Source organism: Sus scrofa, chromosome 2, assembly GCF_054392235.1.
Source record: "Sus scrofa isolate SSC_HxYL_T2T_F1_AM1 chromosome 2, Sscrofa_HxYL_maternal_Yorkshire_Landrace_v2.0, whole genome shotgun sequence".
Taxonomy (NCBI): domain Eukaryota; kingdom Metazoa; phylum Chordata; class Mammalia; order Artiodactyla; family Suidae; genus Sus; species Sus scrofa.
The window spans coordinates 76,573,020-76,600,158 of NC_139384.1; the positions used below are offsets into that span (position 1 = coordinate 76,573,020).

At 41.5% G+C, this 27,139-nt stretch overlaps 1 protein-coding gene across 4 annotated transcripts; it reads right to left on the reverse strand.

Moving 5' to 3' along the window:
* Positions 1 to 2,060: 2,060 nt before the first annotated feature.
* On the reverse strand, positions 2,061 to 25,867 carry LOC102166940 (uncharacterized). 4 transcript variants are annotated; one of them, XR_002341626.2, is made up of 5 exons: positions 18,075 to 18,227; positions 7,939 to 8,065; positions 7,684 to 7,744; positions 2,995 to 4,809; positions 2,061 to 2,362 (listed from the first exon to the last, which is right to left on the reverse strand). XR_002341626.2 is itself a non-coding variant. In XM_085012751.1 (5 exons), the coding sequence occupies exons 3-5, from the start codon at positions 7,970 to 7,972 to the stop codon at positions 3,690 to 3,692; spliced, it is 1,215 nt and encodes a 404-aa protein (XP_084868877.1). In that variant the 5' UTR covers positions 7,973 to 8,065; positions 22,372 to 22,421; positions 25,763 to 25,867; the 3' UTR covers positions 2,061 to 3,689. The 4 variants fall into 4 exon arrangements, 3 of the variants coding, with proteins under 3 accessions (XP_084868877.1, XP_020939397.1, XP_020939398.1); XM_085012751.1 differs by lacking the exon at positions 18,075 to 18,227 and adding exons at positions 22,372 to 22,421; positions 25,763 to 25,867 and having other exon boundaries at positions 2,061 to 4,809; XM_021083738.2 differs by lacking the exon at positions 18,075 to 18,227 and adding exons at positions 22,372 to 23,578; positions 24,234 to 25,736 and having other exon boundaries at positions 2,061 to 4,809.
* Between the last annotated feature and the right edge of the window lie 1,272 nt (positions 25,868 to 27,139).

Genomic DNA, 27,139 nt, shown 5'->3' on the forward strand with positions numbered 1-27,139 from the left:
CAATCTTCAAGGAACAGACTCTTGGATTCATGTGACACACCTAAAGAAAACATCAAACTCTGACTGAACCTGAACATCATCTGGGGACCTGAAGGTAGAAAATTCCCCAAATTGAAGCAGACAAGATTTGATGACTTAGCTTTCCCAAGACATCTGGGCCAAGGAGGCTGGAAGTCTGTTGCCAAACCCTTGCTAATGTGACATAAGGCTTCAGATGATATCCAATGGCTATGAATTTTTTTTTTTTTTTTTTTTTGGCTGTGCCCACAGCACACAGAAGTTCCTCGGCCTGGGATCAAACCTGCGCCACAGCATTGACCCGAGTCACAGCAGTGACAACACTGGATCCTTAACCCACTGAGCCATGGGGGAACTCCTAATGGCTATGATCTTGAAACACCCATGGACTAGATTAAAAAGTGCCCGAGGATGCTCCCTCTTACTCCTTATTACTCAAATGTGACTTTAACAGGTTTCTTACCTGGGCACTTTGCCTTTGACATGAGACACTAAACCCAGGAAAGGTCCTTCCTGACACTGAGGGAGGAAAGCTGCTGCAACTCAAAAACCTGAGTCTGATCAGCAATACTTTCAGAGAAAGATCTTGATCAAAAAGAAAAGTGTAAAAAAAGTAAACAGAAACCTCAAATAGAGTAGGCAAACTAGAAGGGGAATCTTTTTTCTTCCTATTGGGCTCTCATATACTTCACCTTTCCTGGCAAGGACTCAGCCAATGAAAAGTCATGGACTCTTTGTTTACTATAGATAGCCCTCCCAACTTCCTTTCCACTCCATAAAAGCGTTCACCTTCCTTTGCCATACAGGGCCTTGACTGTGACTTGCCCTGCTGCAGACCACAAACTGCGATTCTTTAATGATCCTGAATTAACTCATTTTTTTGGCTGGAGAAATATCTTGCAGTCTATTTGCTTCAGATCAAGAAAGTAAAAGGTTAGGTTATGATTTAAGATCTCTATTTTGTTAATATAAGCATTACTTGCTATAAAAAATTTCTATGTACTATTTTAGATGCAAACTATAAACTTTGACCTTTTAGGCATGATATAATGTTCCTCATCATCTCTAATGACATTTTTTTTTTTTGTTTTAAAGTCAATTTTGCTAGGTATTTGTATAACCTCTCCAGCTGTGGAGTCATATTTCCCTAGACTTCACTGATTCCTCCCAGGGTTGCTCCACCTTTTTAACCCAACTTTTTCTCCTTACCATCAGTGTCTAATTGGTATCTGTGAGATTTGAATTTGTGAACATGACTAACTGACAAAAGTGCTGGTGGCTGGGCTGGGTCCTGACATGAAAATGTACACACTTTAAATCAAATACAATAGGGAGTTCCTGTGGTGGCATGGAAGTAATGAACCCGACTGGTATACATGAGGATGAAGGTTCAATCCCTGGCCTGGCTCAGTGGGTTAAGGATGTGGTGTTGCCATGAGCTGTGGTATATGTCACAGACAAGGCTTGGATCTGGCATTGCTGTGGCTGTGGCATAGGCTGGCAGCTGCAGCTCCGATTCAGTCCTTGGCCTGGGAACCTCCATATGCTGTGGGTACAGCCCTAAAAAACAAACAAACAAAAAAACCAAAACAAATATAATAAAACATACCTGAAAACATACTGAGTGATTATGCTCAGCTATGGGTAAGAGGGAACACCCAGAATCTGCCTGATATGTGGAAGGTGCTGATTCTCACATGGAATGACCACATCAGTGCAGTCATTGCACACTGCAGTAGAGGAACAAATTCTCATGTAGCTCTTCTGGATTGTACCACTGCAACTATCATAGTGGAATCGGGAACACACGGTCAGTAGCTGTATTAACAAAACAAGGTGTTTACTATGCAAATTAGACCTTATACAAATATGACCTAGAGGACAGGGGACTCAGTGCTTCAGAGAATATTCTCAACCATGACAATCTAAATTTCTTGCCAGGCTTGCAGGAAAATCCAAACCATGCCGGATCTACAAAGTTGAATTTGGGGACAACTGTAGAACCCTATAGCTCAGATTAAGTGAAGTCAAGCAGTCTGTGGTGGTTTTAAGGATATATACTTTATTGATAGGGGAAAGAATGAGGAAAATAGGCTGGAAGGAAGTGTCTGAAAAGGCCTCATGCTTCTGTCTCCTTCTATACAGGTGACTTGAAAAATTACTAAATCATATTTCACTTATGCACTCCAAGTTTCATGTAAGTTAGGCTTTGATGACTTCTAACACAGGACAATAAGGCAACACATTCTAGAAAATGTAGTTCATATTACTCACGTTAACATAACAGCATCAAGAAGGGTCACCGCCAAATCTAAATTTTATTGTCCTCTCACACGTCTCTCTTCTGAATGTAAATTCCATAGTCCAAATCCCAGCCAGAAGGAATGACAAAGCATAAAGGACAAAAGATGAAGATAATAATTCACAAGAGACTGCACTATGATGAATTTTACATACTTACAAGTATATGGCAAATATATACTAACAAGAAAATAGAATAAGAATTTTTAGGCAATGAAAAAGTGGTGTTCTGCTAAGTAGAGTGGAATATGTATATAATGAATAAGACATATCCACTACTTGCCACAGGAAGGCAGTACGAAAAAAACGAAAACCAAGGTGACATTTTTTCAATGTCCCTTTTCTTTTATATATAACTTACAAAATTATGTAAAAATTAAACCTACTTAAATATTAGAAATAAGCTTCAACTCATGCATGGTTCCAACAGACTTCAAAAGATATAAACGAAAAAATACTAAAGGACTAAAGGAAAAAATTGCCTATTAAACTTGGGAACAATTAATGTGTACCTACAGAATTATCTCACCTCAGTGTGTACCTGGAAAACTAATTAGAAATCCACACTGCAGAAAATCACTTTAAGAATGAGCCAATTTATAACATTCCTTTCATGTTGTGAGTTTTCAGGAGTATTATACACAAATTAATTCACAGCTTACCCATGGTACTTACATGGATATGATTTCTTTCCAGTGCAGTTTTCACATGTCTTTGAAAATATTCGTTAAAATTGAAAAGTTTCCCCCTTTTTGTTTTAGCTTTAAGGTTTCTGTCTCATGTACATTTTCACATGGTTTTGCAGGGATGTGGGGAAAGTGAAGGTTTCCCTACATAATTTACATTCAATACAATTCTTTCCAGTGTGAGTTCTTCCACATCTTCCCAAGGAAATGGGTCTGAAGCTTTTCCTATATTCCTTAACATATATTGTTTCTCTCCACTGTGCACTCTCACATGTCCAGGAAGGTTGTGTGATATATGAAGGCTTTCCCACATTCCTCACACTCCGTTTCTCTCTAGTATGAGTTCTATCTTATATTTGAACATAATACAGTGTGCTGAAGGCTTTGCTGTATTGTTTGCATAAACAGGGTTTCTCTCCAGTGTGTGTGTATATGGAGTGAACTGGGACAAATAAAGGCTTTCACATATTCCTTATATTCAGAGCACTATTCTCCATTATGAGTTTTTTTATGTGTTTGTAAAGAACTGGGACAATCAAAGGCTTTCCCACACACCTTACACTTGCAAGGTCCATCACTAGTATGCGTTATCATGTGTCTCTGAACATTTGAGGGATAAATAAAGGCTTTCCCACATTCCTTACATTCATAGGGTTTCTCTCCAGTATGAGTTCTTTCATGCTTTCAAAAGGAACTGAGATAAGTGAAGGCTTTACCACATTGCTTGCATCGATAGGGCCTCTCCCCAATGTGACTTCTTTCACGTATTTGACGACAGCAAGGAAAACCAAAGTCTTTACCACACTGCTTGCATTTATAAGGCTTTTCTCCACTGTGAGTCCGTTCATGACAATGGAAATAACTGGGACAATCAAAGAGTTTCCCACAGTCTTTACATTTATAAGGTCCATCTCCAGTGTGCTTCATCATGTGTCTTTGAAATTTGGTAAGAGAACTGAAGGCTTTCCCACATTCCTTACATACATATGGTTTCTGTCCAGAATGAATCCTCTCATGTTTTCTACAGGAATTTGGACATGTAAAAGCTTTACCACAACTTTGGCATTTATAGGGCTTTTCTCCACTGTGTCTCCTTTCATGACTTCGAAAGGATCTGGAATAACTGAAGGCTTTACCACACTGCTTACATTCATAGGGTTTCTCTCCAGTATGAGTTCTCTCATGTTTTCGAAAGGAACTTGAACAACTAAAGCCCTTACCACATTTTTTACATTTATAGGGCTTTTCTCCAGTATGTGTCCTTTCATGTCTTCGAATGTAACTTGCACAACTGAAGGCTTTACCACATAGCTTACATTCATATGGTTTCAATCCACTATGAGTTCTCTCATGTTTTATAAAGTAACTGGGACAACTGAAAGCTTTACCACACTGCTTACATTCATAGGGTTTTGCTCCAGTGTGTGTTATTTCATGAATTCGACAGTATCTGAGAGAACTGAGAGCTTTACCACAGTGCTTACATCTATAAGGTTTCTCTCCAGTGTGAGTCTGCTCATGTTTTTGAAAGTTGTGATGATATCTAAAGGCTTTCCCACATCTTTTACATTCATAGGGTTTCTCTCCAGTGTGAATCCTTTCATGCCTTCGAATGGACTGACGAAGCTTGAAGGCTTTCCCACATTTCTTACAATCATAGGGCTTCTCTCCAGTGTGAATCTTTTCATGCGTATGTCTGGATTGACGATGCTTGAAAGCTTTCCCACATTCCTTGCATTTATATGGCTTCTCTTCAAATTCCTGATACTCACATGGTTTGGGTGTAGTGTAAGATGTCATGTGCCTATTAAAAATGAATGATGCATGTAGAATCATCCATATACACTGAATTCACATAGTTTTATTTCAGTAGTTTTCTTTTTCTGATTATGATTTGATATCTGGCTAAAGGATTCCCCATACTGACCACCTTCTTTATTTTTACAGAGTCTCCCTACCATATGACTGCTGTAAAAAATAAGAAGCACATTATTAATGAATTGTAGATTAATTTATAGTCACAACAATGAAAATTTCAAAGAAAATGTAGGTTTTCTGTACATTCTGATTCAAAGTAAATATACTATTTTTTCAAACACTCAAAATTTAGGACATATTTAAGAAAAAAAGATTTGATGCAAAAATGCTAAGTTTCATTAATTTTAAGGCTTGGCTGATTTGTTTTATTTCCTTGTTTTAAAAATGTCGTGGCATAGGACTTACCATCATGGCTCAGCAGGAATAAATCTGACTAGTATCCATGAGGACGCAGGTTTGATCCCTAGCCTTGCCCAGTGGGTTAAGGATTATATGTTAACCATGTGCTGTGTTGGCTTGGCTTGGATCTGGCATTGTTGAGGTGTAGGCTAGCAGCTACAGTTTTGATTTGACCCCTAGCCTGGGAACCTCCATATGCCGTGGGTGCAGCCATAAAAAAAAAAAAAAAGAAAAAGAAAAAGAAAAAGAAAAAGAAAAAAATGTTATGGCATAAACAACCTTGAGAAAGAAGAATAGAGCTGGAGCTGAAGGAATCACGCTCCTTTTTTACTACAAAGCTACAGTAGTCAAAATATTACAGTACTGGTACAAAAACAAATACATAAATCAATAGAACAAAACAGAAAGCCAGAAATAAACTCACACATTATGGTCAATTAACCTATGACAAAGGACACAAAAACATACAATGGAGATAAGACAAGTTCTTCAGTAGTGGTGATGGGAAAACTGGACAGCTATAGACAAAACAATGAAATTAGAACATTCTCTAACACCATTTACAAAAGTAAACTCAAAATGGATTAAAGACCTAAATGAAAGACTGGAAACTATAAAACTCCCAGAGAAACACAAATGCAGAACACTCATTGACATAAATTGCAGCACCATTTCTTTGGATTCATTTTCTAGAGTAATGGAAATAAAAGCAAAAACAAACTGTATCTAATTAAACTTAAAAGCCTTTGTATAGCAAAAGAAATCATAAACAAAATGAAAATACAATCTACTGAATGGGAGACAATATTGGCAAACAATGTGGCTGACAAGGGATTAATTTCCAAAATATAAAAATAGCTCATATAGTTCAGTATCAAAAAAAACCACCAACAGCTCAGTCAAAAAATGGGCAGAAAATCTAAACACACATTTCTTCAGGGAAGACAGATGGCCAACAGGCAAACAAAAAGATGCTCCACATTGCTAATTATTAGAGAAATGCAAATCAAAACTATAATGAAGTATCATCTCACACCAGTCAGAATAGCCATCATCAAAATGTCTACAAAAAATAAATGCTGGAGGGGGTGGAGAGAAAAGGGAACCCTCTGATACTGTTGGTGGGAATGTAAATTGATGCAGCCACTATGGAGAACAGTACTGAGGTTCCTCAAAAAGCTAAAAATAGAATTATGATATGATCCAGAAATCCCACCCCTGGGCACATATCCAGAAAAGATGAAAACTCTAATTCAAAAAGATTTAATGTTTTTAATGCACCTCAATGTTCATAGCTGCACTATTTATAATAGCCAAGACATGAAAGTAACTTAAATGTCCATCAACAGATGAATAATGAATATGTGGTGAGTGTGTATGTATAATAGCCATGAAAAAGAATGAAAAAATGCCACTTTAAGCAACATGAATGGATCCAGACATTATAATACTCAGTGAAGTAAGCCAGATGAAAAAAAAAAAGATACAAATGAACATTATACAAAACAGAAACAGACTCACGGACACAGAAACCAAACTATGGTTACCAAAGGGGAAAGGGGGGAGAGATAAATGAGGAGTTTGGGGTTAAGAGATACATACTACTCTTGGAGTTCCCATCGTGGCTCAGTAGAAACGAATCTAACTAGTATCCATGAGGATGCAGGTTCGATCCCTGGCCTTGCTAAGCGGGTTAAGGATCCAGTGTTTTGGTGAGCTGTGGTCTAGGTTGCAGACTGGTTTGGATCTGGCATTTCTGTGGTTGTGGTGTGGGCCAGTGGCTATAGATCTGATTTGACCCCTAGCCTGGGAACCCCATATGCTGTGGATGTGGCCCTAAAAAGACAAACAAAACAAAAAACACACAAACAAAAAAAGAGATACACCTGGAGTTCCTGTCGTGGCACAGTGGTTAACGAATCCGACTAGGAACCATGAGGTTGCAGGTTCGGTCCCTGCCCTTGCTCAGTGGGTTAACGATCCGGCGTTGCCGTGAGCTGTGGTGTGGGTTGCAGACGTGGCTCGGATCCCGTGTTGCTGTGGCTTTGGCGTAGGCCGGTGGCTACAGCTCCGATTCAACCCCTAGCCTGGGAACCTCCATATGCCGCGGGAGCGGCCCAAGAAATAGCAACAACAACAACAACAACAACAACAACAAAAAGACAAAAGACAAAAAAAAAAAAAAAAAAGAGATACACCCTACTCTATGTAAAAGAGATAAGCAACAAGAACCGATTGTATAGTACAGGGAACTACACTCAATATCTTGTAATAACCTATAATGGAAAAGAATTGGAAAAAGAATGGATATATACATATGTAAACTGAATCATCCTGCTGTATGGTGAAAACTAACACAACATTATAAATCAACTATACATTAAAAAATTAATTTAAAAAAAGTTACAGCATACTAACATGTTATCATGAGATACTCCTTTCTCATGTGAGTGCAGCTCACCTTATGTTTGTCCCATGATTTTCATACTGATCTTTGACATCAAGGTTTTCCCTTTTTTCTCCTAAAATGCAGAACAACAACAAAATTACAAACTATAAAATATTATAGGAAAATTATAACAGGCCCATAATGAGCTGTGACCATGCCTGGTTAATTTACCAATGTAGTCCCTTTCCACATTTCACCCCTTGAAAGCGTTGATGAGCAAGCAACTTCTCTGAGTAAGTAATTAAGTAAGAATGTTGTCATCCCTACCTATTGAGGTCAAGTTCCTGAAGGTTTCCTGCATCACGTCTCTGTAGAGTTTCTTCTGGGATAGATCCAGCAGCTCCCACTCCTCTGTGGTGAACTTCACACTCACATCCTCAAAGGTCACTGAATCCTAAAACATCCCAAATTTGTATGTGGGAGAATGGGTAGAATGAAGAGCACCAGCAATCTATACTCAATTCAAAGGAAGTTCACGTATGACTCTCTACTGTCTAAAGATTTGTCCTATAACTTTGTCATTGGAATCCTTACTCTATAGCCACACTCACTTCATCATGAATTCAAGAGCACCATCAATGTAAGGAATCTACTGCTACATTTGTATTGTGATCACTTCAAGTCTTTACTCATCTCTTTGTCAAGACATAGATATACATCTTGAAGAAATCAAAGAAATGCTACACAAATGAAAGAAATAATCCATTTTAAGCGTATCAGTTTCTTCTGATAAAAACCTTTAGCACCCTCTTTAATACTTGCCATACTGGGCAGCATTAGTTCTGGGGTCAGGGATCAAACCCACACCACAGTTGTGACCTGAGCCACAGCAGGGACAACACTGGATCCTTACCCCAATGCACTGCCAGGGAACTCCTGAGGTTTTAACAAATAAAAACACAGTGAAGAAATGGAAGCTTTTTATTCTATTCTCATCACCAAATATGAGGCCAAAAGTCCTATAGAACTCCAACTTGTAACAAGATCCAACTACTCATATTGTCCTGAAGTACTCCAGGCCAATGGAATTAGTCAGATCCAGGTGGCTAAATTAAAATATTCTTGTTGGGAGCTCCCACTGTGGCTCAGTGGTAACAAACTTGACTAGTATAAATGAGGATGAAGGTTCAATCCCTGGCCTCACTCAGTGGGTTGAGGATCCAGAGTTGCCGGGCTCCTATTCACAATTCTGATGCTAGAATTAGCTTATCTGGTAAAGCAATATCAACACAGGAACACCTCAGATATCTTTGGTGGCTGAGCAGGTTCAGGATCGGATTTTTTGTTTTGTCTTTTATGGCCACACCTGCAGCATAGGGGTGAAATTCCTAGGCCAGGGGTGAAATCAGAGCTGCAGGTGCAGGCCTACACCACAGCTTGCAGCAACGCTGGATCCTTAACTGACAGAGCAAGGCCAGGGATTGAATCCAAATCCTCATGGACAGTATGTTGGTTTGTTAACCTGCTGAGTCACAATGGGAACTCCTGGATCTGATGTTGTCACTGCTGTGGCTTGGGGTACTACTGTGGTGAATATTCAACCCCTGGTCCTGGAACTTCCACCTGCTGCAGGTGTGGTCAAAACAAACACACCCAAACCAAAGGAAAATCTCTCTTGCTGTGGGTCTAGAGAGTAAGAGGAGCTGCTACTTAGAGCAGCCCTAATGACTCCTTCTTCACTGGAAAAACAGCACTTGCTCATAGCATAACCAAGTACCTAGTGTGCAAAAGAGAATGAACATTAGCAAGCCCAAGACTGCTTATCCTTAGAAATGCTGGTTCACAAATTTCATCTATCACTAGTATCTGGGATATGTGATTTTTGGAGCAAACTCCTTAACCTTACAAATAAAATTGCCTCAGTGTGCCTGAAGTATTTTTGCCAACAACATGTTGTAAACTCCTATTTTCCTTTGGAAAGTCTGTAATTAAAAAAATTTTTTATTAAAGTATAGTTAATTTACAATGTTATACCAATTTCTGCTGTATAGCATAGTGACCAGTCATTCTCTCTCTATATATACATATACATGCATTCTTTTTCTTATACTGTCTTCCACCATGTTCTATCACGAGAGATTGGACACAATTTCCTGTGCTCTACAGTAGGACCTCATTGCTTAGTCATTATAAATGTAATAGTTTGCATCTACTAACCCTAAACTCCCAGTCCATCCCATTCCTTCCCCCTCCCCCCTCAGCAACCACAAGTCTGTTCTCCATGTCTGTGAGTGTGTTTCTATTCTATAGATAGGTTCATTTGTGCCACGTTTTAGGTTCCACATATAAGTGATACCATATAGTATTTGTCTTTCTTTTACTGACTTACTTCACTCAGTACGAGAATCTCTAGTTGCATCCATGTTGCTGCAAATGGCATTATTTTGTTCTTTTTTATGTCTGAGTAGTATTCCATTGTGTATATGTACCATATCTTCGTAATCTATTCATTTGTGAATGGACATTTGCTTTCATGTCTTGGCTATCATAAACAGTGCTGCTATGAACACAGGGATGCATAGGGATATCCTTTTGAATTATAGTTTTGTGCCGATATATGCCCAGGAGCGGGATTGCTAGATCATGTGGTAGTTCTATATTTAGTTTTCTGAGGTACCTCCATACCGTTTTCCATAGTGTTTGTACCGATTCACATTCCCAGAGTTCCCATTGTGGCTCAGTGGTAACAAATCAGACTAGGTATCCATGAGGATGTGGGTTCGATCCCTGGCCTTGCTCAGTGGGTTAAGGATCTGGTATTACCATGAGCTGTGCGTAGGTCACAGACATGGCTTGGATCCTGCATTGCTGTTGCTATGGCTATGGTGTAGGCCAGCAGCGATAGCTCTGATTTGACCCCTAGCCTGGGAACTTCCATATGCTGCAGGTTTGGTCCTAAAAAGAGCCTCCCCCCCCGAAAAAAAAAAAACCCAAATTCACATTTGTACCAACAGTGTAAGCGGGTTTGTTCCCTTTTGGAGAATATATAATTTGGTTTCATGTTCAGCAGACAATGCCTACCCGATCAGCCCCCCCAAAACCTCTCTGGGCACTGAGTCTCTACAGAGCTTCCTGGGCAGACAATAATACACATGTATACTCACAATTTGTTACTTGGAGAACTGAGTCCATCCTATGGGATGATTACACCAAGAGGTAATATTTGAGAGCTTGCTCCTGGTTTTTTCCACATCAAATTTAGTTCAATACTAAACAAGACTAATACAAAATATTTAATGATCCTCATGGAAATTTTTAAAAATTATTGGGTAATGTCAAAGTAAAATGACAGCATGTATTCTTAGAAAGAATTCAGTGCCACCCAGATGTCACCTCTCCCAAATGATATATCTATTAAATTTCACAAACACCAAAACAGTTTTTAGGACTCAATAAGAACTACTCCTCCAAATATAATTAGAAGAAGGAATGTCCAAAAATAGGCAATTCTTCCGTGGAAAAATATGACGGTCTAGCTGACACACCTATATGTTAATTTAGATAGAATATGAACAGAGAGAAAAAGAGAACAAGGAAAGGTAAAGTGTCTTCCCTAGGCCAGCATTTTCTTCCTTTCTTTTCTTTCTATGTCCAATATTTAAAACCAGTTTGTAATAGGAGAATACCTAAATCCTTAATTAAAAAACACAAATGAGGGAGTTCTCATCGTGGCTCAGTGGTAACAAACCCAACTAGTATCCATGAGGACTCAGGTTCAATCCCTGGCCTTGCTCAGTGGGCTAAGGATCCGGTGTTGCTGTGAGCTGGAGTGTAGGTTACAATGCTGTGGTCCTGCGCTGCTGTGGCTGTGGCATAGGCCAAGTGCTGCAGCTCCAATTCAACCCCTAGTCTGGGGACTTCTATATGCCATGGGTGTGGCCCTGGGGAAAAAAAAAAACCAACAAAAAACACAAATGAAGTGAAAGCTTAAACTGGCACACACTATTCACACCTATATTTGCAACTGGTCCGCATTTAATATGAAAAGCTCTTTAAGGACAGAGCAGGAGAGTAGTGGCTAGTATCATGAACACTTGACGATATAAGGCAGGGACAAACTATTATCCAGTTAGAAAAAATGCATCATACTTCCCTCCATTTCATAGACAATAGGCAGCTTTTCGCAGATTTAAATGTGAAAGATAAAACTAGGCCAGTTTTAGAAGTCACAGTAAATGTTGTATTGATAGAAGAGTAAGACTATTCTCCTATAAGAAAAAGAATAAGCTATAAAGCCAGAGACAAATTCAAATATATTAAAATTAGGGTAGTTAAAAGATACATAAAAAGAGGAACAAAAACAGCTGCAATGCACAAAGATATAAAAATATAAAAGAGCTACTTTGCAGTTAAAATGAAGAGATAAAATTTTAAAATAGAAAAATGATCAAAACATATTTAACAAATATGAAAAGGATAATATAAAAAAATGTCCAACACCTTGGCAACTGGGTAATAGGACAATAAAATGTCCAGTAAATCCCATTTCACATGATTAGAACAAAAATTAGTCAATTTAATAATCCCAAGTGTTGAAGACCACTGTGAACAAAATCATTAAATGATGTACAAATGGAGGGATGGCCACGTGACATACTCCACTGATACTTTCCGTTAATTTGAACTTGATTACTATTTACAGTGCAACAATTTTCCAAAAATATCCACAGAAGTTACTGTGCAGTTGTACTTGGAGACATTTACAAGGGTGACATATAATAATATCAAAAGATCTGGGAGTTCCTATTGTGGTGCCATGGGATCGGCGGCATCTCTGGAGTGTGGGACACAGGTTTGATCCCCGCCAGGCACAGTAGGTTAATGATCTGGCACTGCTAGAGCTGTGGCATAGGTCACAACTGTGGCTTGGATCTGATTCCTGGCCTGGGAACTCTACATGCTGTGGGGTGGCAAAAAAAAAAAAAAAAAAAAAAAAAAGAAAAAAGAAAAGAAAGGAAAAGTCTGGGAGTTCCCCAGTGACCTAACAGCTAAGGATTCAGCGTGGTCCCTGCTGTGGCTCAATGCCTGGCCACAAGGTTTGCCCTTGAACAGGTTTCAGTAATCCATGATGTGAAAGGGACAAAGGAATGCAGAAACAGAGAAAATGTAGTTAAAACATAGTGCAGTGACAAAGCGGGAGTTCCAGTTCCTACTTAAGGGATCTACATAGTAATATATCTTGAGTTCTGTAGGAAGTAAGGCCCTCACCCAGGTGGAAGACAGAATGATGATGCTGACCCTCCTCACTTCAATCAACCAAAGCTTAGACTCTGTTGACTGCTGCCCCAATTCTAGGCTGAATTCTCTCTGCCTAAACCCCTTCATGAATATGCATGTACCCTCAGCTTAAAACTTCCCCAGTTTTGCTGTGTGGAGAGACACTGCTTTGGAAAAGATCCTGGGTATTCTCCTTACTTGCTATAAGTAATAATAAATCCTTCACTCTTTGGCTTGGTTGTCTCTGTTGGATCCAGAAATAACAGTGAGCAGTAAGAGCTTGGACTTGGTAACACTAAGACCCCCTCCTAATTTTAGGGAGACGTCAGCCTCAATCACACCTTCACTATAAACACACAGACAGGTTCCACCCAGGACATCCACCCAGGACCACTGTCAGGAGGGCCCCATTCCCATACTCCTCCTAAAGGACAAAGAATTATAGAAACTGCCACCTTGGTATCCTTCCTAGATAAAACTTAGGTGTGGTGGGGTCAACAATGCCATGCAGGGCAGCACAGTGCAGGGCACAGGGAAAGCTCCCTAGAAAAGAGCAGCCCACAGAGCAGGAGCCTCCAGGCTTTCTTATCAGCAGGGAAGAAGCACCAGGGCAAAGGGAGGGGGAGAGGATCGACTTCCAGTAGACAAACATCAAATATGTGGATCCTTTCTACTCACTATAAGAACAAACCCAGGTAAGAAAAGTAGGCATTTGTATTGACTTGTTTTTATTTTTTTTAATTTTTTTGTCTTTTTGCCTTTTCCTGGGCCGCTCCTGTGGCATATGGAGGTTCCCAGGCTAGGGGTCTGATCAGAGCTGTAGCTGCTGGCCTACGCCAGAGCCACAGCAACTCGGGATCTTAGCCTCGTCTGTGACCTACACCACAGTTCATGGTGTAAGGCCAGATCCTTAACTCACTGACTGAGGCCAGGGATCGAACCCACAAACTCATGGGTCCTAGTTGGATTCATTAACCACTGCACCACGACGGGAACTCCTGACTTGTTTTTATATAAAGGAATACTAACACGATGATCAAGAATCAAAACTGACTATCTGAGGGTGGCTGGAAAAAGAGCAGAGCGGAGCAGTATATGTGGACAGCGAGTCTTTAGTTAGTTTCCTATCTTAGTGATTTTTTAACCTTTCCATGAATTCCTTATTTAAAAGGAAAGAATTTTATATATGCCATATTTTCTAAGCATAATCATTATTTTACATTAACTTTTACATTTTAGAATTAATTTTAACTTTTCTACATAGGAAACCACTCCAAGATTTAATCCTTTAAGTACTAAGGAGTATAAGACTGTAGAAAATAAATAATTTACAAATTCCTTTCTAACTATAAGGACTAAGGGCAGAGTTCCTGTTGTGCCTCAGCAGGTTAAGAACCCAACTATTATCCATGAGGATGGGGGTTCTGATCCCTGGCCTTGCTAAGTGGATTAAGGATTCAGCATTGCTGCAAGATGCAGCTTGGATATGGTGTTGCTGTGGCTGTGGCATAGGCCAGTAGCTATAGCTCTGATTGGACCCCTCGCCTGGGAACTTCCATATGCTGCAGGTGTGGCTATTTATTTTCTAAGAAAATAAATAAATAAATAAATAAATGTTCTAAGGGCATTTATAGTTTGTCCTTCCACTATATTTCACACTAGGGATATTTTTGGGAATGAATGGCATACCATAATATAAAAATAAAAAAGCAGAAGATTAAAAATATATATTAGGCTCATAAAGTGTTGAAATAAACTAGCAATTTCAAATATTTACAGAGGCTTTGAGGATTTGCCTCATATCAATGAAAACAGATATTCAGGTTTTTTTTCCTCACAAACACTAAAACAGGAATTCATTTACCTTAGGAATAGTATAGTGTTTTAAATGTCAAAGTTTTCTAGGGACAAGCACTTACAAAGAGACTTGAGACCTTAAATGTTAAATACGCTCATTTAACATCTTGAGGTCCCTTGCCTAAATGAAATAAAAATTGGTCCGACAATTTTCTTGCCTTACATCACATCTCTCAGTCAATTTACATTTTAAAATTCCATGTGATAGTGCAAACTAGAGTTAAAGGGCTGCAATATTTAGGATAAGAGAACCAAAGGAAAGCAAAACAGATAAGCAGCCTGCTTCCCTATAATTCAAAAAACCACTTTTGGAAAGTTGAACATATTCCAGACTTGGGGTTTAAACACTCTGGGTGGAGATGGAACCCCTAGAGTGGGTCAGTCCCCAATGAAGAAGGGTAGGGACACCTGAGCAGTCGTAAGAATTAACTCTGAGAGCTCCATGCACCCTTTCCTCTCATAGGAGCACAGAAGCTCTCCCTCCTCCAGGCTTCTATTCTCCCAAGTCAGGGAACTCTCAGCTTGATTCACTTTAAGGTTCTGACCCAAAGAAACTCCCTAATTTATAAACCTTCTGTCCATGAGACAGAACACCTAATTTTCATAAACTTACTCAATGTGCACCAATTACACTATCTGCACCTACACCAAAAACTCAAATGCTAGGCAAAATTCAAACTCTATGTTTAAAAAAAAAAAAAAGAGTTCCCTTTGTGGCTCAGTGGTAACAAACAAGACTAGCATCCATGAGGATGCAGAATCCATCCCTGGCCCTGCTCACTGGGTTAAGGATATGGCCTTATCAAGAAGGTTGAAGACTACACTCAGATCCTGCATTGCTGTGGTGTATACTGGTAGCTCCAGTTCCAATTAGACCCCAAGCCTGGGAACTTCCATATGCCTAAGGAACCACAACTAAAACCTCAGAAGCGGGATCACTCCCCATCCTCCACCCACCATTCCCAGCTTTCACACTCACACTCCTTCGCTAGTGAGCAGGTAGCACACCCGCAGGGGGAGGATTCCCAGGAAGGACCAACTGGGTCTTAGAGTACTTCCCTTTGCAGCCTCAAGGGGGCCTCAGCGAGGACTGCTGAACCACAGGCCTGCCCTCCCCCTGGACTTGCTTTAAATGACGCACTGGCAGTTTTTGAACAAAATTGACCAAAAAAAATTAACTTAAACCCAGTGTTTATGGGGGAAAGAGTAAAGAAAATTATAAGATGTTTAATAGTTGAAGCAGAAAACCCCAAATATCTATTCCACCTGGAACAAGAGATGGCAGTAATATTTCCATGGCAAGAGGAGTTCCCGTTGTGGCACAGTGGAAAAGAATCCGACTAGGAACCATGGGCTTGCAGGTTCGATCCCCAGCCTTGCCCAGTGGGTTGAGGATCCAACGTTGCCGTAAGCTGCGGTGGAGGTCGAAGATGTGGCTTGGATCTGGCATGCTGTGGCTGTGGCGTAGGCCGGCAGCAATAGCTCCAATTAGACACATAGTCTGGGAACCTTCACATGTTTGGCCTATAAAAAAAAAAAAAAAAAAGACCATATTTCCATGGCAAGAAGTTCTCTTGTAATCATTTAGTCATACTCCGGCATTGTGGCTCTGCAATTTTTTTTCCCTTTCTTTCTCTCTCTCTCTTTTTTTGTCTTTTTAGGGCCGCACACATACACATGGAGGTTCCCAGGCTAGGGACTGAATTGGAGCTGTAGCCACCCACCTACACCACAGCCACAGGAACACCAGATCCGAGCCACATTTGTGACCTAGACCTAGATCACAGCTCGCACAATGCTGGATCCTTAAGCCACTGAGTGAGGCCAGGGATTGAACCTGAGTACTAGTCAGATTCGTTTCTGCTAAGCCACCATAGGCACTCCTAAGCCCTGCAATTTCATTTGAAAACATCCAAAAGTAAGCACAGACCCAGGAAACTTAGCATATACGTTCAGGGAAAGAAAGAGTGAAACAATAATTCTTGACAAATGAAATGTTACACAAGAACATTCTATTTTCTCTCAATTTTCATTTCCTCTCACTTCTTTCTTGCCTGTTTGGAACTACTTTATACCGTCCTTATAGCTCTCTTGATTAAATACGTTTTTCCTTTATTGAAAAAAATGGAGGAGGAGAGGGGGAAAAAGTGGGGTGGAGGGGGTGTTTGGAGTTGGGAGATGACAACTATTACATTTAGAATGGATAAGCTGTGAGGTCCTACTGTATAGCACAGGCATACATCCAGTCTGATAGACAATGAATGGAAGATAATATGAGAAAAAGAATGTGTGTGTGTGTGTGTGTATAACGGGTCATGCAGTATGGCAGAAAGGGACACAACACTGTAAATCAACTAACTATACTTAAAATATTTTTTAATTAAAACACGGAGACTTAGGTCAATAAATCTCTTCAAAGTGACAAAACCAGGGAGAGGCAGAGCTGACAGGTGAGAACACCCTGGAAAGTTTCCAAATAAACCCCACCCAAAGGACTTCCCATAGGATGTATGTGTCCTGTAAAGATTCTGGGGGGAGAGGCACAAGGTCGTCACACAATGTCCATGGTTCCAATGTCACTTTTTTCTCATGTAAAATATCCACAGACCAAAAAAAAACCCCCAACAAACAAACAAACAAACAAACAAACAAACAAACAAAAACCAAAAAGCTTTTAAGAGCTATCCATGGCTCTGTGGTAAAAGGATAAACAGTTAAAATATTGTGTCCCTTTGAAATGCACGAGAAGATAAAGAGTTGATAGTGATGCTATGAATCAAAGAGGGCTTTGGGAATGAGGGGGGAAATCTGGAAATTTAGGGATCTATTGTCAGTCCTAGGAAGTCAGACAGGAGGGACAGAGTTGTGGATTTGAGACCCTACTCTAAAATAAAAAACACTTGTAAAACTCAGAAGGAAACGAATCCCTCTGAGGAAAAGGCAGAGCCTGAATTCAACAGAGCACAGCTCCTCACACGCACGATACCAGAGACCCAGTCACGGCTGTCCCCTGATGACCCTTCTTGTGGTCACAGCATAATCTGAGGGAGACCCGGGGCTGCGGATGCAGAACTACTCAGACAGACTCCGGGGTCAGGGCCCAAGTCGCCGCGCGCAGTGATGGAACTGGACACCCGGGTCCCAAACGCCGGCCCCACTCCCCCCGCCCCCCCACGCGGCAACCCGGAGGGAATGAGGTGCGAGCGGCTACACTCGCGGATTCAAGTCCGCAGACTTCGGAGTTGACGGCCGGCAGACCCGGGTCCCGCCACGGCCAGTTACGACCAGAGCCTCCACCTCGTCTCCACATTGCGGGGCAGCACACTCACCATTTCAAGGTTTCCCTGAGTCCCTCCGATGACTCCCACGACCACTGCAGACCAAGGGCGGGAGACACTGCGGCAGAGCCACCCGAGACAATTAAAAACACCCGAACCAGAGCGAGAACAGACGTCTGCGCTGGTACGGTGCGTCTCTCCACCCACCTTTCCCAGAAGGGCTCTTGATTGGACAGTTTGGTAGACCACGCCCCTCACGCTTGAGTGACAGCAGGGCAGGAGGACTCTTGGCTCTGCGCTAGTGGGCGGAGACCTGACCCAGCAAGGGAAATTAGCGTTTTAACGGAACTTTCTCTGGAGCTTCGGCTACCTTTGTTGTTTTCAAGTTCTTTGTGAACACGGAAGCACAGTGAAATGCTGATTGAGTTGTCAAACGGCAAGTAAGTACTGCACAGGAGGATGGCCCAGACCAGGCGACACTTAACCTGTCCTTTAGGGGTCATGGTCTTGGCTGAATTGTGACCCTTGTTTAGAAACACAGACACCTCAGGTGACCACGCCATCTGTAATTAAAGGGTCTGGCACCGTTTTACTATCGGGCCTTTCACTGACACTTCCATCCATCCCTGCCCCTTTCCCACTCATTTGGTACTGAAAAGAGAATCCATGGTCGCTTGGCTCTAGTGGGAAGTTGGCACCCAGAAACCCTACTTCGACATGCCATGGGTGTGGCCAGCGCCCCCCCACCGAAAACAAACAAAAACAAGCCACCAAAATAATTAATCTGATGAAGTTCAAATTACCAGTGTTTTTTTCGTGTAGTTGCTCTTGACATCATATGTAACTTTTTTTTTTTTTTTCCAAAACCAAGTTCGGGGAATTTTTCTTATGTTCTATACAATTTTCTTATGCTTATCCTCTTCTGGTTGCATCTTTGATCCTTATTGGTAAATTAATGTATGTGGTGTGACATAAGGGTAGAACTTCTTTCGCATATGGCCATCCAGTTGGTTCAGCACCAATTTATGAAAAGAATATTATTTCCCCATGTTTGAAACTTTTGTCAAAGATCAGTTGAACTTAAATGTGTTTTTTTCTCAAATCTCATTCTATACATAGATCTGTATGTCTGTCTTTGCATCAGTCCCACACTACCTAGAGTACATTTGCTTAAAGTTTTTGAAATCAAGACGTTAGTCCTATAACTTTTTTTTATTATTATTATTTATTTTTGTCTTTTTTTGCTATTTCTTTGGGCCGTTCCCGCGGCATATGGAGGTTCCCAGGCTAGGGGTTGAATCGGAGCTGTAGCCACTGGCCTACGCCAGAGCCACAGCAACGTGGGATCCGAGCCGCGTCTGCAACCTACACCACAGCTCACAGCAACGCCGGATCGTTAACCCACTGAGCAAGGGCAGGGACCGAACCCGCAACCTCATGGTTCCTAGTCGGATTCGTTAACCACTGCGCCACGACGGGAACTCCCTATAACTTTGTTTTTTGATTTCAAGAATGGTTTGGCAAATCTGGTCCCTTGCAAGTCGAAGCCCATAAAAAATTATGAAACAGCTGGCCAATATCTTTACAGATTACAGATTGCATCATGATTGGTATTGCATTCAATCTTCAGACCATTTTGTGGAATAGCGCCAGTCCAACAATGTTAACTCCTCTGAATCATGAAATTGGGGTGTTTTCCCATTTACTTACACTTTTCGTAATTTCTTTTGGCCATGTTTTATAGTTTTAAGAGTACTCATTTTGTTCTTTGGGTTTAACTTGTTCTTTTCTAGTTCTTCAAGGTTTATGTTGCTAATCTGGTGTCTCTCTCTCTTTTTTTTTTTTTTTTTTTTTCTTTTTCCCGCCGCACCTGCTGCATATAGAAGTTCCCAGGCTTGGGGTGGAATTGGAGCTGCAGCTGCTGGCCTACACAACAGCCACAGGAACCTGGGATCTGAGGTGCATCTGCAACCTACACCACAACTTTGGGCAACGCTGATCCTTAACCCATTGAGCAAGGCCAGAGATCAAATCTGCATCCTCACAGACACTACCTGCTGAGCCATAAGAACTCCCTCAGCTTTTTTTCTTGTGAAGACAACAAAGATCATTCAGAGCTCTTTACATATCAGAGCAGAAACCGTCCATTCAGTTGTGTTGCTCTGTATTTCTCCCTTATAAGACTGTATAGCATTTTCACTTTATCTGCTCCTCTGCTGGTGACCATGTCAGTGATTTCAAAGTTTTTCTTCCGTGATCATACTTGGATTTCTATATATGAATTTCTCTCCTCACATTCTAAAATGTCCTATTCTGGAAGTTCCTGGTAGTCTTCATGCTTCCATTCCTGTGGCCCAGGGTTCAATCCCTGGCCTGGGAACAGATTCTAAGTCAAGCTGCTGCATGCTGCAGGAAAAAAAAAAATCCTACCCTGAAGACATTTGTCACCCTAAAAATATTCCCCATGTGTTACCTTCTGTTTTATTGTTGCACTTTGGGGGGCAGGAATAACCCCCTTTCCAAAATGGGATCAGATGTCAACACTTATGTTGTTGCGTGTATCAATAGAAAAGGTATTATTAAAAGGTACTTTCTAAGAGTAGGGCAAGGGTAAACTAGTTCAGGTGCCTTGTGCAAAGAATGAGCTGGCTCTTTAATGTATGTGGAGTGGAGGCTACTTGTTTTCAAGGTTTGACCCTCCTACCTGCTGACCTGAAAAGACAAGGAGTGAGTCTCAACCTTCCTAGTTATTCACTGTAGGCCAGACAGGTGAGCAGGTACCCAAAGTCTTAAGAGTCAAATATCAAAAATGAGGTTACTTCTTTTATTTCTTATTTTTTATATTTTGGCTGCACCTATGGCATGCCTTAGTTCCTGGGCCAGGGATGGAACCCACACCACAGGAGTGACCTGAGCCACAGCAGTGACAACCCTGGATCCTTAACCCTTAGGCCACCTGGGAATTCCTGGTCAGTTCTTTATTAAAGTTAACTCCTGAAATATATAGACTGAATGCTGTCACATCTCATTTTTTTGGATTAAAAATTTTTTTAATTATAGTTGATTTACAATGTTCTATAAATTTCTGCTGTACAGCAAAGTGACCCAATTATACATATATATCTCTTCTTTTTCTCATATTATCTTCTATCATGTTCTATCACAAGTGGTTGAATATAGTTCCCTGTGCTATACAGCAGACTCTCACCCCTTATCCATTCTAAATGTAACAGTTTGCATCTACTGACCCAACTCCCTGTCCATCCTTCTCCCCCCACCCCGGCAACCACAAGTTTCTTCTCCATGTTACATGTCATTTAAATGAATGTGAATATTAGTTGAAAAGCCCTGTGAAACCAGCAACATATTATAATTAAGATGATGAAGCTTCAAAACAACATTGGGATTCTGCCATCCCCAGGTGCTGCGGAGATCCAGTTCTACAACTCTGTTCAAATATTTCAGTAACCTTGTTATTGTTAATTTAGTTTGCTGTCTCCATGGTTGTGTTATTGCTGGCACCTTGTGGGTGTCAGCCCACCCACATGCAGCAAACCGCTCTCCTAGGGAACAGAATGCTCCCTCCCTGGCACGTAAATAGTGCACAGCCAAGTGGTCACCAGCTACCATGCCTGCCAGAGAACTGTCCTTCATGGAAAAAACCTGAAGTGTTAGCTGTGTGCTACACGTATTCTGAAAAGTTTTCAGCATTTCTTGATTGGCTCTAATGATGTGGTTGTTTTTAGTTTTTGTTTTTTGTTTTTTTGTTTTTTTTTTTTTTTGCTTTTTTAGGGCTGCCACTGTGGCATATGGAAGTTCGCAGGCTAGGGGTCAAGTTGGAACTACAGCTGCTGGCCTACGCTGCAGCCACAGCCACACTGGATCTGAGCCGCATCTGCAACCTAGACCACAGCTCACGGCAACGCCGTTTCCCTTAACCCACTAGCCCAGGGACTGAACCTACATCCTCATGGATACTAGTTGGGTTCATTACCACTGAGCCATAATGGGAACTCCTAATGTATTTGTTAAATGACATGATGTGTGCCCAGGTCAGTACCAGTGCTCCAATGACAATGAGCATGTGATTGTAAATTGCAGGAAAAGGACACATTTGTGTTGGATGGCCCAGAGGGTTTTAAAGGTGGTCAAAGTGAAATACTGAAACGAAGGGCAACAGTCTATGGGTGATATTAGGAGGAAGACCCAGGAGTGGGTATAACAGTGGTGGCCTATGACAATAAACCAAAGACCCGTAGGAGTGACCAATCTGACAGACATGTCTAGTACAGAAAGGCTCTACCTGTAAGACAACTGTAAACCTGATGATCAGAACAAAGTAACTTACCTGGACCACTGTGGATTGAATCTGAATAATGCCCCGAACAGCAGGAAGAACTATGGAGAAGAAAGCAAAGTTTAAGGAAGGCATTTGGAAACCCTTTAAGGGTTGTAGAATGGGATCCTATGACTGCACTGCATGACTTTTTCAAGAGCCTGGTTTTTTTAGAATTGAGTTGATGTCAATAGTTTCTACACTGTGTTGATGAGTCATGGCATTTTGGTTTCAGGAAGGTTGTGTATGATAGGATAAGTAATTTCTGTATGTAAGTATCTACCATGGGAGCATAGCAAGTAGCCTGTAGAGGGGGTGAGGGGCGCTAGAAAATCTGTTTGCCATCAGCTGTAGGGACTCCTTCCTTGGTCTGGAAACTCTGTCCATTGAGTATATTACCAATGGTGGATTTATTCACATCAGATGCCCCAGCCAGTTGCTAAGGCAGCCATGGCAGAGAAGGGATGGCCCATGAATTTTGCTTACCACTGAGGTTAGAGAACTCCAAATGGTTATGGATTGTGGGGGCTCACAGGGCCAAGGTTAATACCATCAGATCCCAGGTGACAGCATGGTCAGAAATTCAAGTCAGTTGATTGCCCTGTACATTGAAATAAGCCTTGGCAGTTTGAAGTTTAATAAGTGCAGAGAGGACTGGCACTGATTTGTCCTTGGATATTGCGAGGCAAGGTATCCTCAGTGTTCTTATGCCAAAAGGGTGAGCTTGGAAAGGAGCTGTTACTGGTAGATGTGACACCTGGATTCTTGGCAGTGGCCAAAGGACCTATAATGATGTGCACGTGAGTTCAACTGGTGGCAGGGAATTCTCTAGTGCCAGCACCATGCGTGAAGCTGGATTAATTCATCTAACACCTGGGTCCAGTCCCCGATCCCAGGTTGCCTGCTTGATTTAGGGACAGAATGCAACATCTCTGCAGTGGACCCCATCAAGGGTGGTAGTAGCACCCTTTATGTAAACTATGTGAACTCCCTGGTCTCTCATGTGATCCTGAGTGACACCTCAAGTGGCAATGTGTCCAGAAGGAAGTGACCTACTACAGAAGGCACCCACTGAGGGCAACACAGTTCTTCCAGTAAGTTGGATATGACAGAGGGACCAATTTTTGCTCTATGCTTCAAGTACCAATGCCCTTTCTTCCCACCTTTTCTTTTTTTGTGTGTGTGTTTTTTTTTAGGGCTGTATATGGAGGTTCCCAGGCTAGGGGTCCAATTGGAGCTGTAGCTGCGGGACTATGCCACAGCCACAACAACACTGGATCCTTAACCCACTGAGCAAGGCCAGGGATCAAACCCATGTCCCCACGGATAGTAGTTGCTGAGCCACAATGGGAACTCCTCCCCCCACCCCTTTTCTGGCCACCCTGAGGCATATGGAGTTTCCAGGCCAGGGATCAGATCTGAGCCGCAGTAGCAATCCACACCAATGCTGGGGCAACAGATCCCTTAACCCACTGTGTTGGGCCGGGGATCAAATTCATGTCCTGGCTCTGCAGAGATGCCACCAATCCCGTTCTGCCATGCTGGGAACTCTTGCCTTTTTTTAAAATAAATTTTTTAAATCAATTTTCTTTTTTGTATGTCACACCCTCGGCACATGAAACTTCCTGGATCAAAAACAAACAAACAAAAAAGGAGTGCCCATCATGGCGCAGTGGAAATGAATCCAACTAGGAACCATGAGGTTTTGGATTCGATCCCTGGCCTCGCTCAGTGTGTTGAGGATCTGGTATTGCTGTGAGGTGTGGTGTAGGTCACAGACAGGGCTCTAATCCTGTGTTGCTGTGGTTTAGGCTGGCAGCTACAGCTCCAATTCGACCCCTAGCCTGGGAACCTCCATATGCTGCAGGTTCGGCCCTAAAAAGCTAAAAAAAAAAAAAAAAAAGGAACTTCCCAGATCAGGGATTGAATCCAAGCCGAAGCTGCAACCTACACCATAGCTGCAGCAATGCTGGATCCTTAACCCACTGTGCCAGTCTGGGTATCCCTGGTGATCAAACCTTTGCCTCAGCACCAACCCGAGCCACTGCAGGCACAAGGCCAGATATTTAACTCACTATACTATGTCAAGAATTCCACCATTACCTTTTTAACAAGGTCTCTGTTTTTAGGCAAACTGATAGGTCCTACATTCATGACCTAAAGAGAAATGGGAAGTTGGCTGTGGAGACTCATCAACTCAGGCCATGGGAGGGCCTCCATTTACAGAACTCTGTCAGAAAAACAGAAGTGTTGGAATTCCCACTGTGGCTCAGCAGGTTAAGAACCCAACATAGTGTCCATGAGGATACAGGTTTCATCCCTGGTCTTGCTCACTGGGTTAAGGATCCAGCGTTGGTGCAAGCTGCTGTGTAGGTCACAGATGAGATTCGGATCTGGCGTTGCTATGTCTGTGGTATAGACCAGCAGCTTTAGCTCCAATTAGACTCTTAACCTGGGAACATTCAGATGCCCCAGGTACAGCTTTAAAAAACAAAACAAAACAAAACAAAAAACCCACTGTGGGGCTTTCTTGTAGATCATGGAAACAAATGGCTCCCAGGTCCCACTGAAAGAAAAAAAAAAAACATTAAAAACTTCCTATCACTCCTTTTATACTCAATTATAGTATCACTCGAATTGACACAAATTACCTGAATAGGCCTCAGTTGAATCATAAAAGAGATATTAAAATGATTACATAGTATATTGAGCAGAAAATTTATATAACAGGCAGGAAACAACTGGATCCCAAGCAGGAAAAGCGAAGGCAATTCCAGAGGACCAGGAGCTGGCCTGCATATTTCAAAAGGCAAAGTCTTTTCCAGATGAAGAAAAAAATGTTATACACCAAAGGTACTTGGTGATCATGACAGACAAAGACATAAGAATATTTTGTAGACAAAACATTGTAAATCAACTATAATAAAGAAAAAAGAATATTTTACAATGCTGTCTCTAAAAATGGTAAGAGGAGTTCCCTGGTGGCCTAGTGGTTAAGAATATGGCATTGTCAATGCTATGGTGTGGGCCACTGCTGTGGCAGGTTTGACTCTTGGCTGGGGAACTTCCACATGCTTTCAGCATGGTCAAAAATAAAATAAAAATGGGGAAAGATAAAAATGACCACTATATTCCTTTTCTTACTAAGATGAGTGAATGGAATTTATTATAAAGTTTTGAGTTCCAGTTGTGGCTCAACAGTAATGAACCTGACTAGTATCCATGAGGATGTGGATTTGATCACTGGTCCTGCTCATTGGTTTAAGGATCCAGTGTTGCTATGGCTGTAGTATAGGCCTGCAGCTGCAGCTCTGATTTGACCTCTGGGAATGTCCATATACCTCAGGTGTGGCCTGTAAAAAAAAAAAAAAAAGAAGGAATTAAGTTTAGCTCCAATACTCACTTTGGCCTTCTAGAAAACAACAATTTCATCACCAGTGGCAGGATAAGTTTATCTCCTCAGGGCATTCAATACAGAAAATCAGCCTTGCTTCCTGAAATAGCAATCATATCCTGTAACAAAGCCAAAATCCTTTAAGAAGATCAGCACCCTGTTACTATTATACCTTATAGTTCTTTATGGTCTGTAGTCATTCTAATTAGAATTCACTCCACTCCTTTTGTTTTGTTTTTGCTTTTTAGGGCCTCACCTGTGGCATATAGAAGCTCCAGACTAGGAGTCAAATCAGAGCTGCAGCTGCCAACCTATGCCACAGCCACAGCCATAAGGGATTCGAGCCAAGTCTGTAATGTATACCACAGCTCGCAGCAATGCCAGATCAGGGATGGATACTAGTCGGGTTCTTTACCGTTGAGCCATGACAGGAACTCCTGCTTTTTAATGGCTGCACCTGTGGCGCATGGAAGCCCCTAGGATAGGGATCAGATCTGAGCCACAGCTATGACTTAACACTGCAGTTGTGGCAATACCAGATCCTTTACCTTTAGCCCACTGCACTGGGCTGGGGATCAAACCATGCCTCTGCAGTCAGATTCTTAACCCACTGTGCCACAGTGGGAATCCTACATTCACCTCTTTGACCACAGGCAAGATCCTCTGGGTCACTGGCCAGAGGGCTCTGAAAAAACTGATTTAAATTTTTGGTAATAGGGTGAATGAGAAACTAGTTTCATGACAAAAAGAACTACAAAAGAATAAAATATAGGAGTTTCCACTGTAACTTAAAGAAACTGACATAGTGTCTGTGAGGATATGGGTTCAATCCCTGGCCTTGCTCAGTGGATTAAGGATCCAGCATTGCCAAAAGTTGTGGCACAGATCACAGATACAGCTTGGATCTGGTGTCGCTGATGCTGTGACATAGGCCCCAGCTGCAGCTCTGATTCAACTTCCTAGCCTGGTAAATTCCATATGCCACAGTTGCAGCTGTATTTAAAAAAAAAAAAAAAGAATAAAAAGTAAACTTTTCCTAAGGAAAAAAACAAAATTGTATGCACATGATAATACTGAATAATGATATAATGAATAAATGAAGAAAACTGCCAAGTTTATCTGAATGTCCATAATTAATGTGTATTTTGGGAGTTCTCTTGTGGCACAGTGGCTAGGTGTGGCTTGTTACTGGAGTAGCTCAGAGTTGCTGCTGTGGTGTGGATCCATGAACTTCCACATGCTGTAGGCACTGCCCCCCAAAAGCCAAAAATAAATGTAAAAAATAAAATGAGTATTTTTTTTTGGGGGGGGGTCTTTTTAAGGCCACATACACGGCACATGGAGGTTTCCAGGCTAGGGGTCTAATTGGAGCTGTTGCTGCTGGCC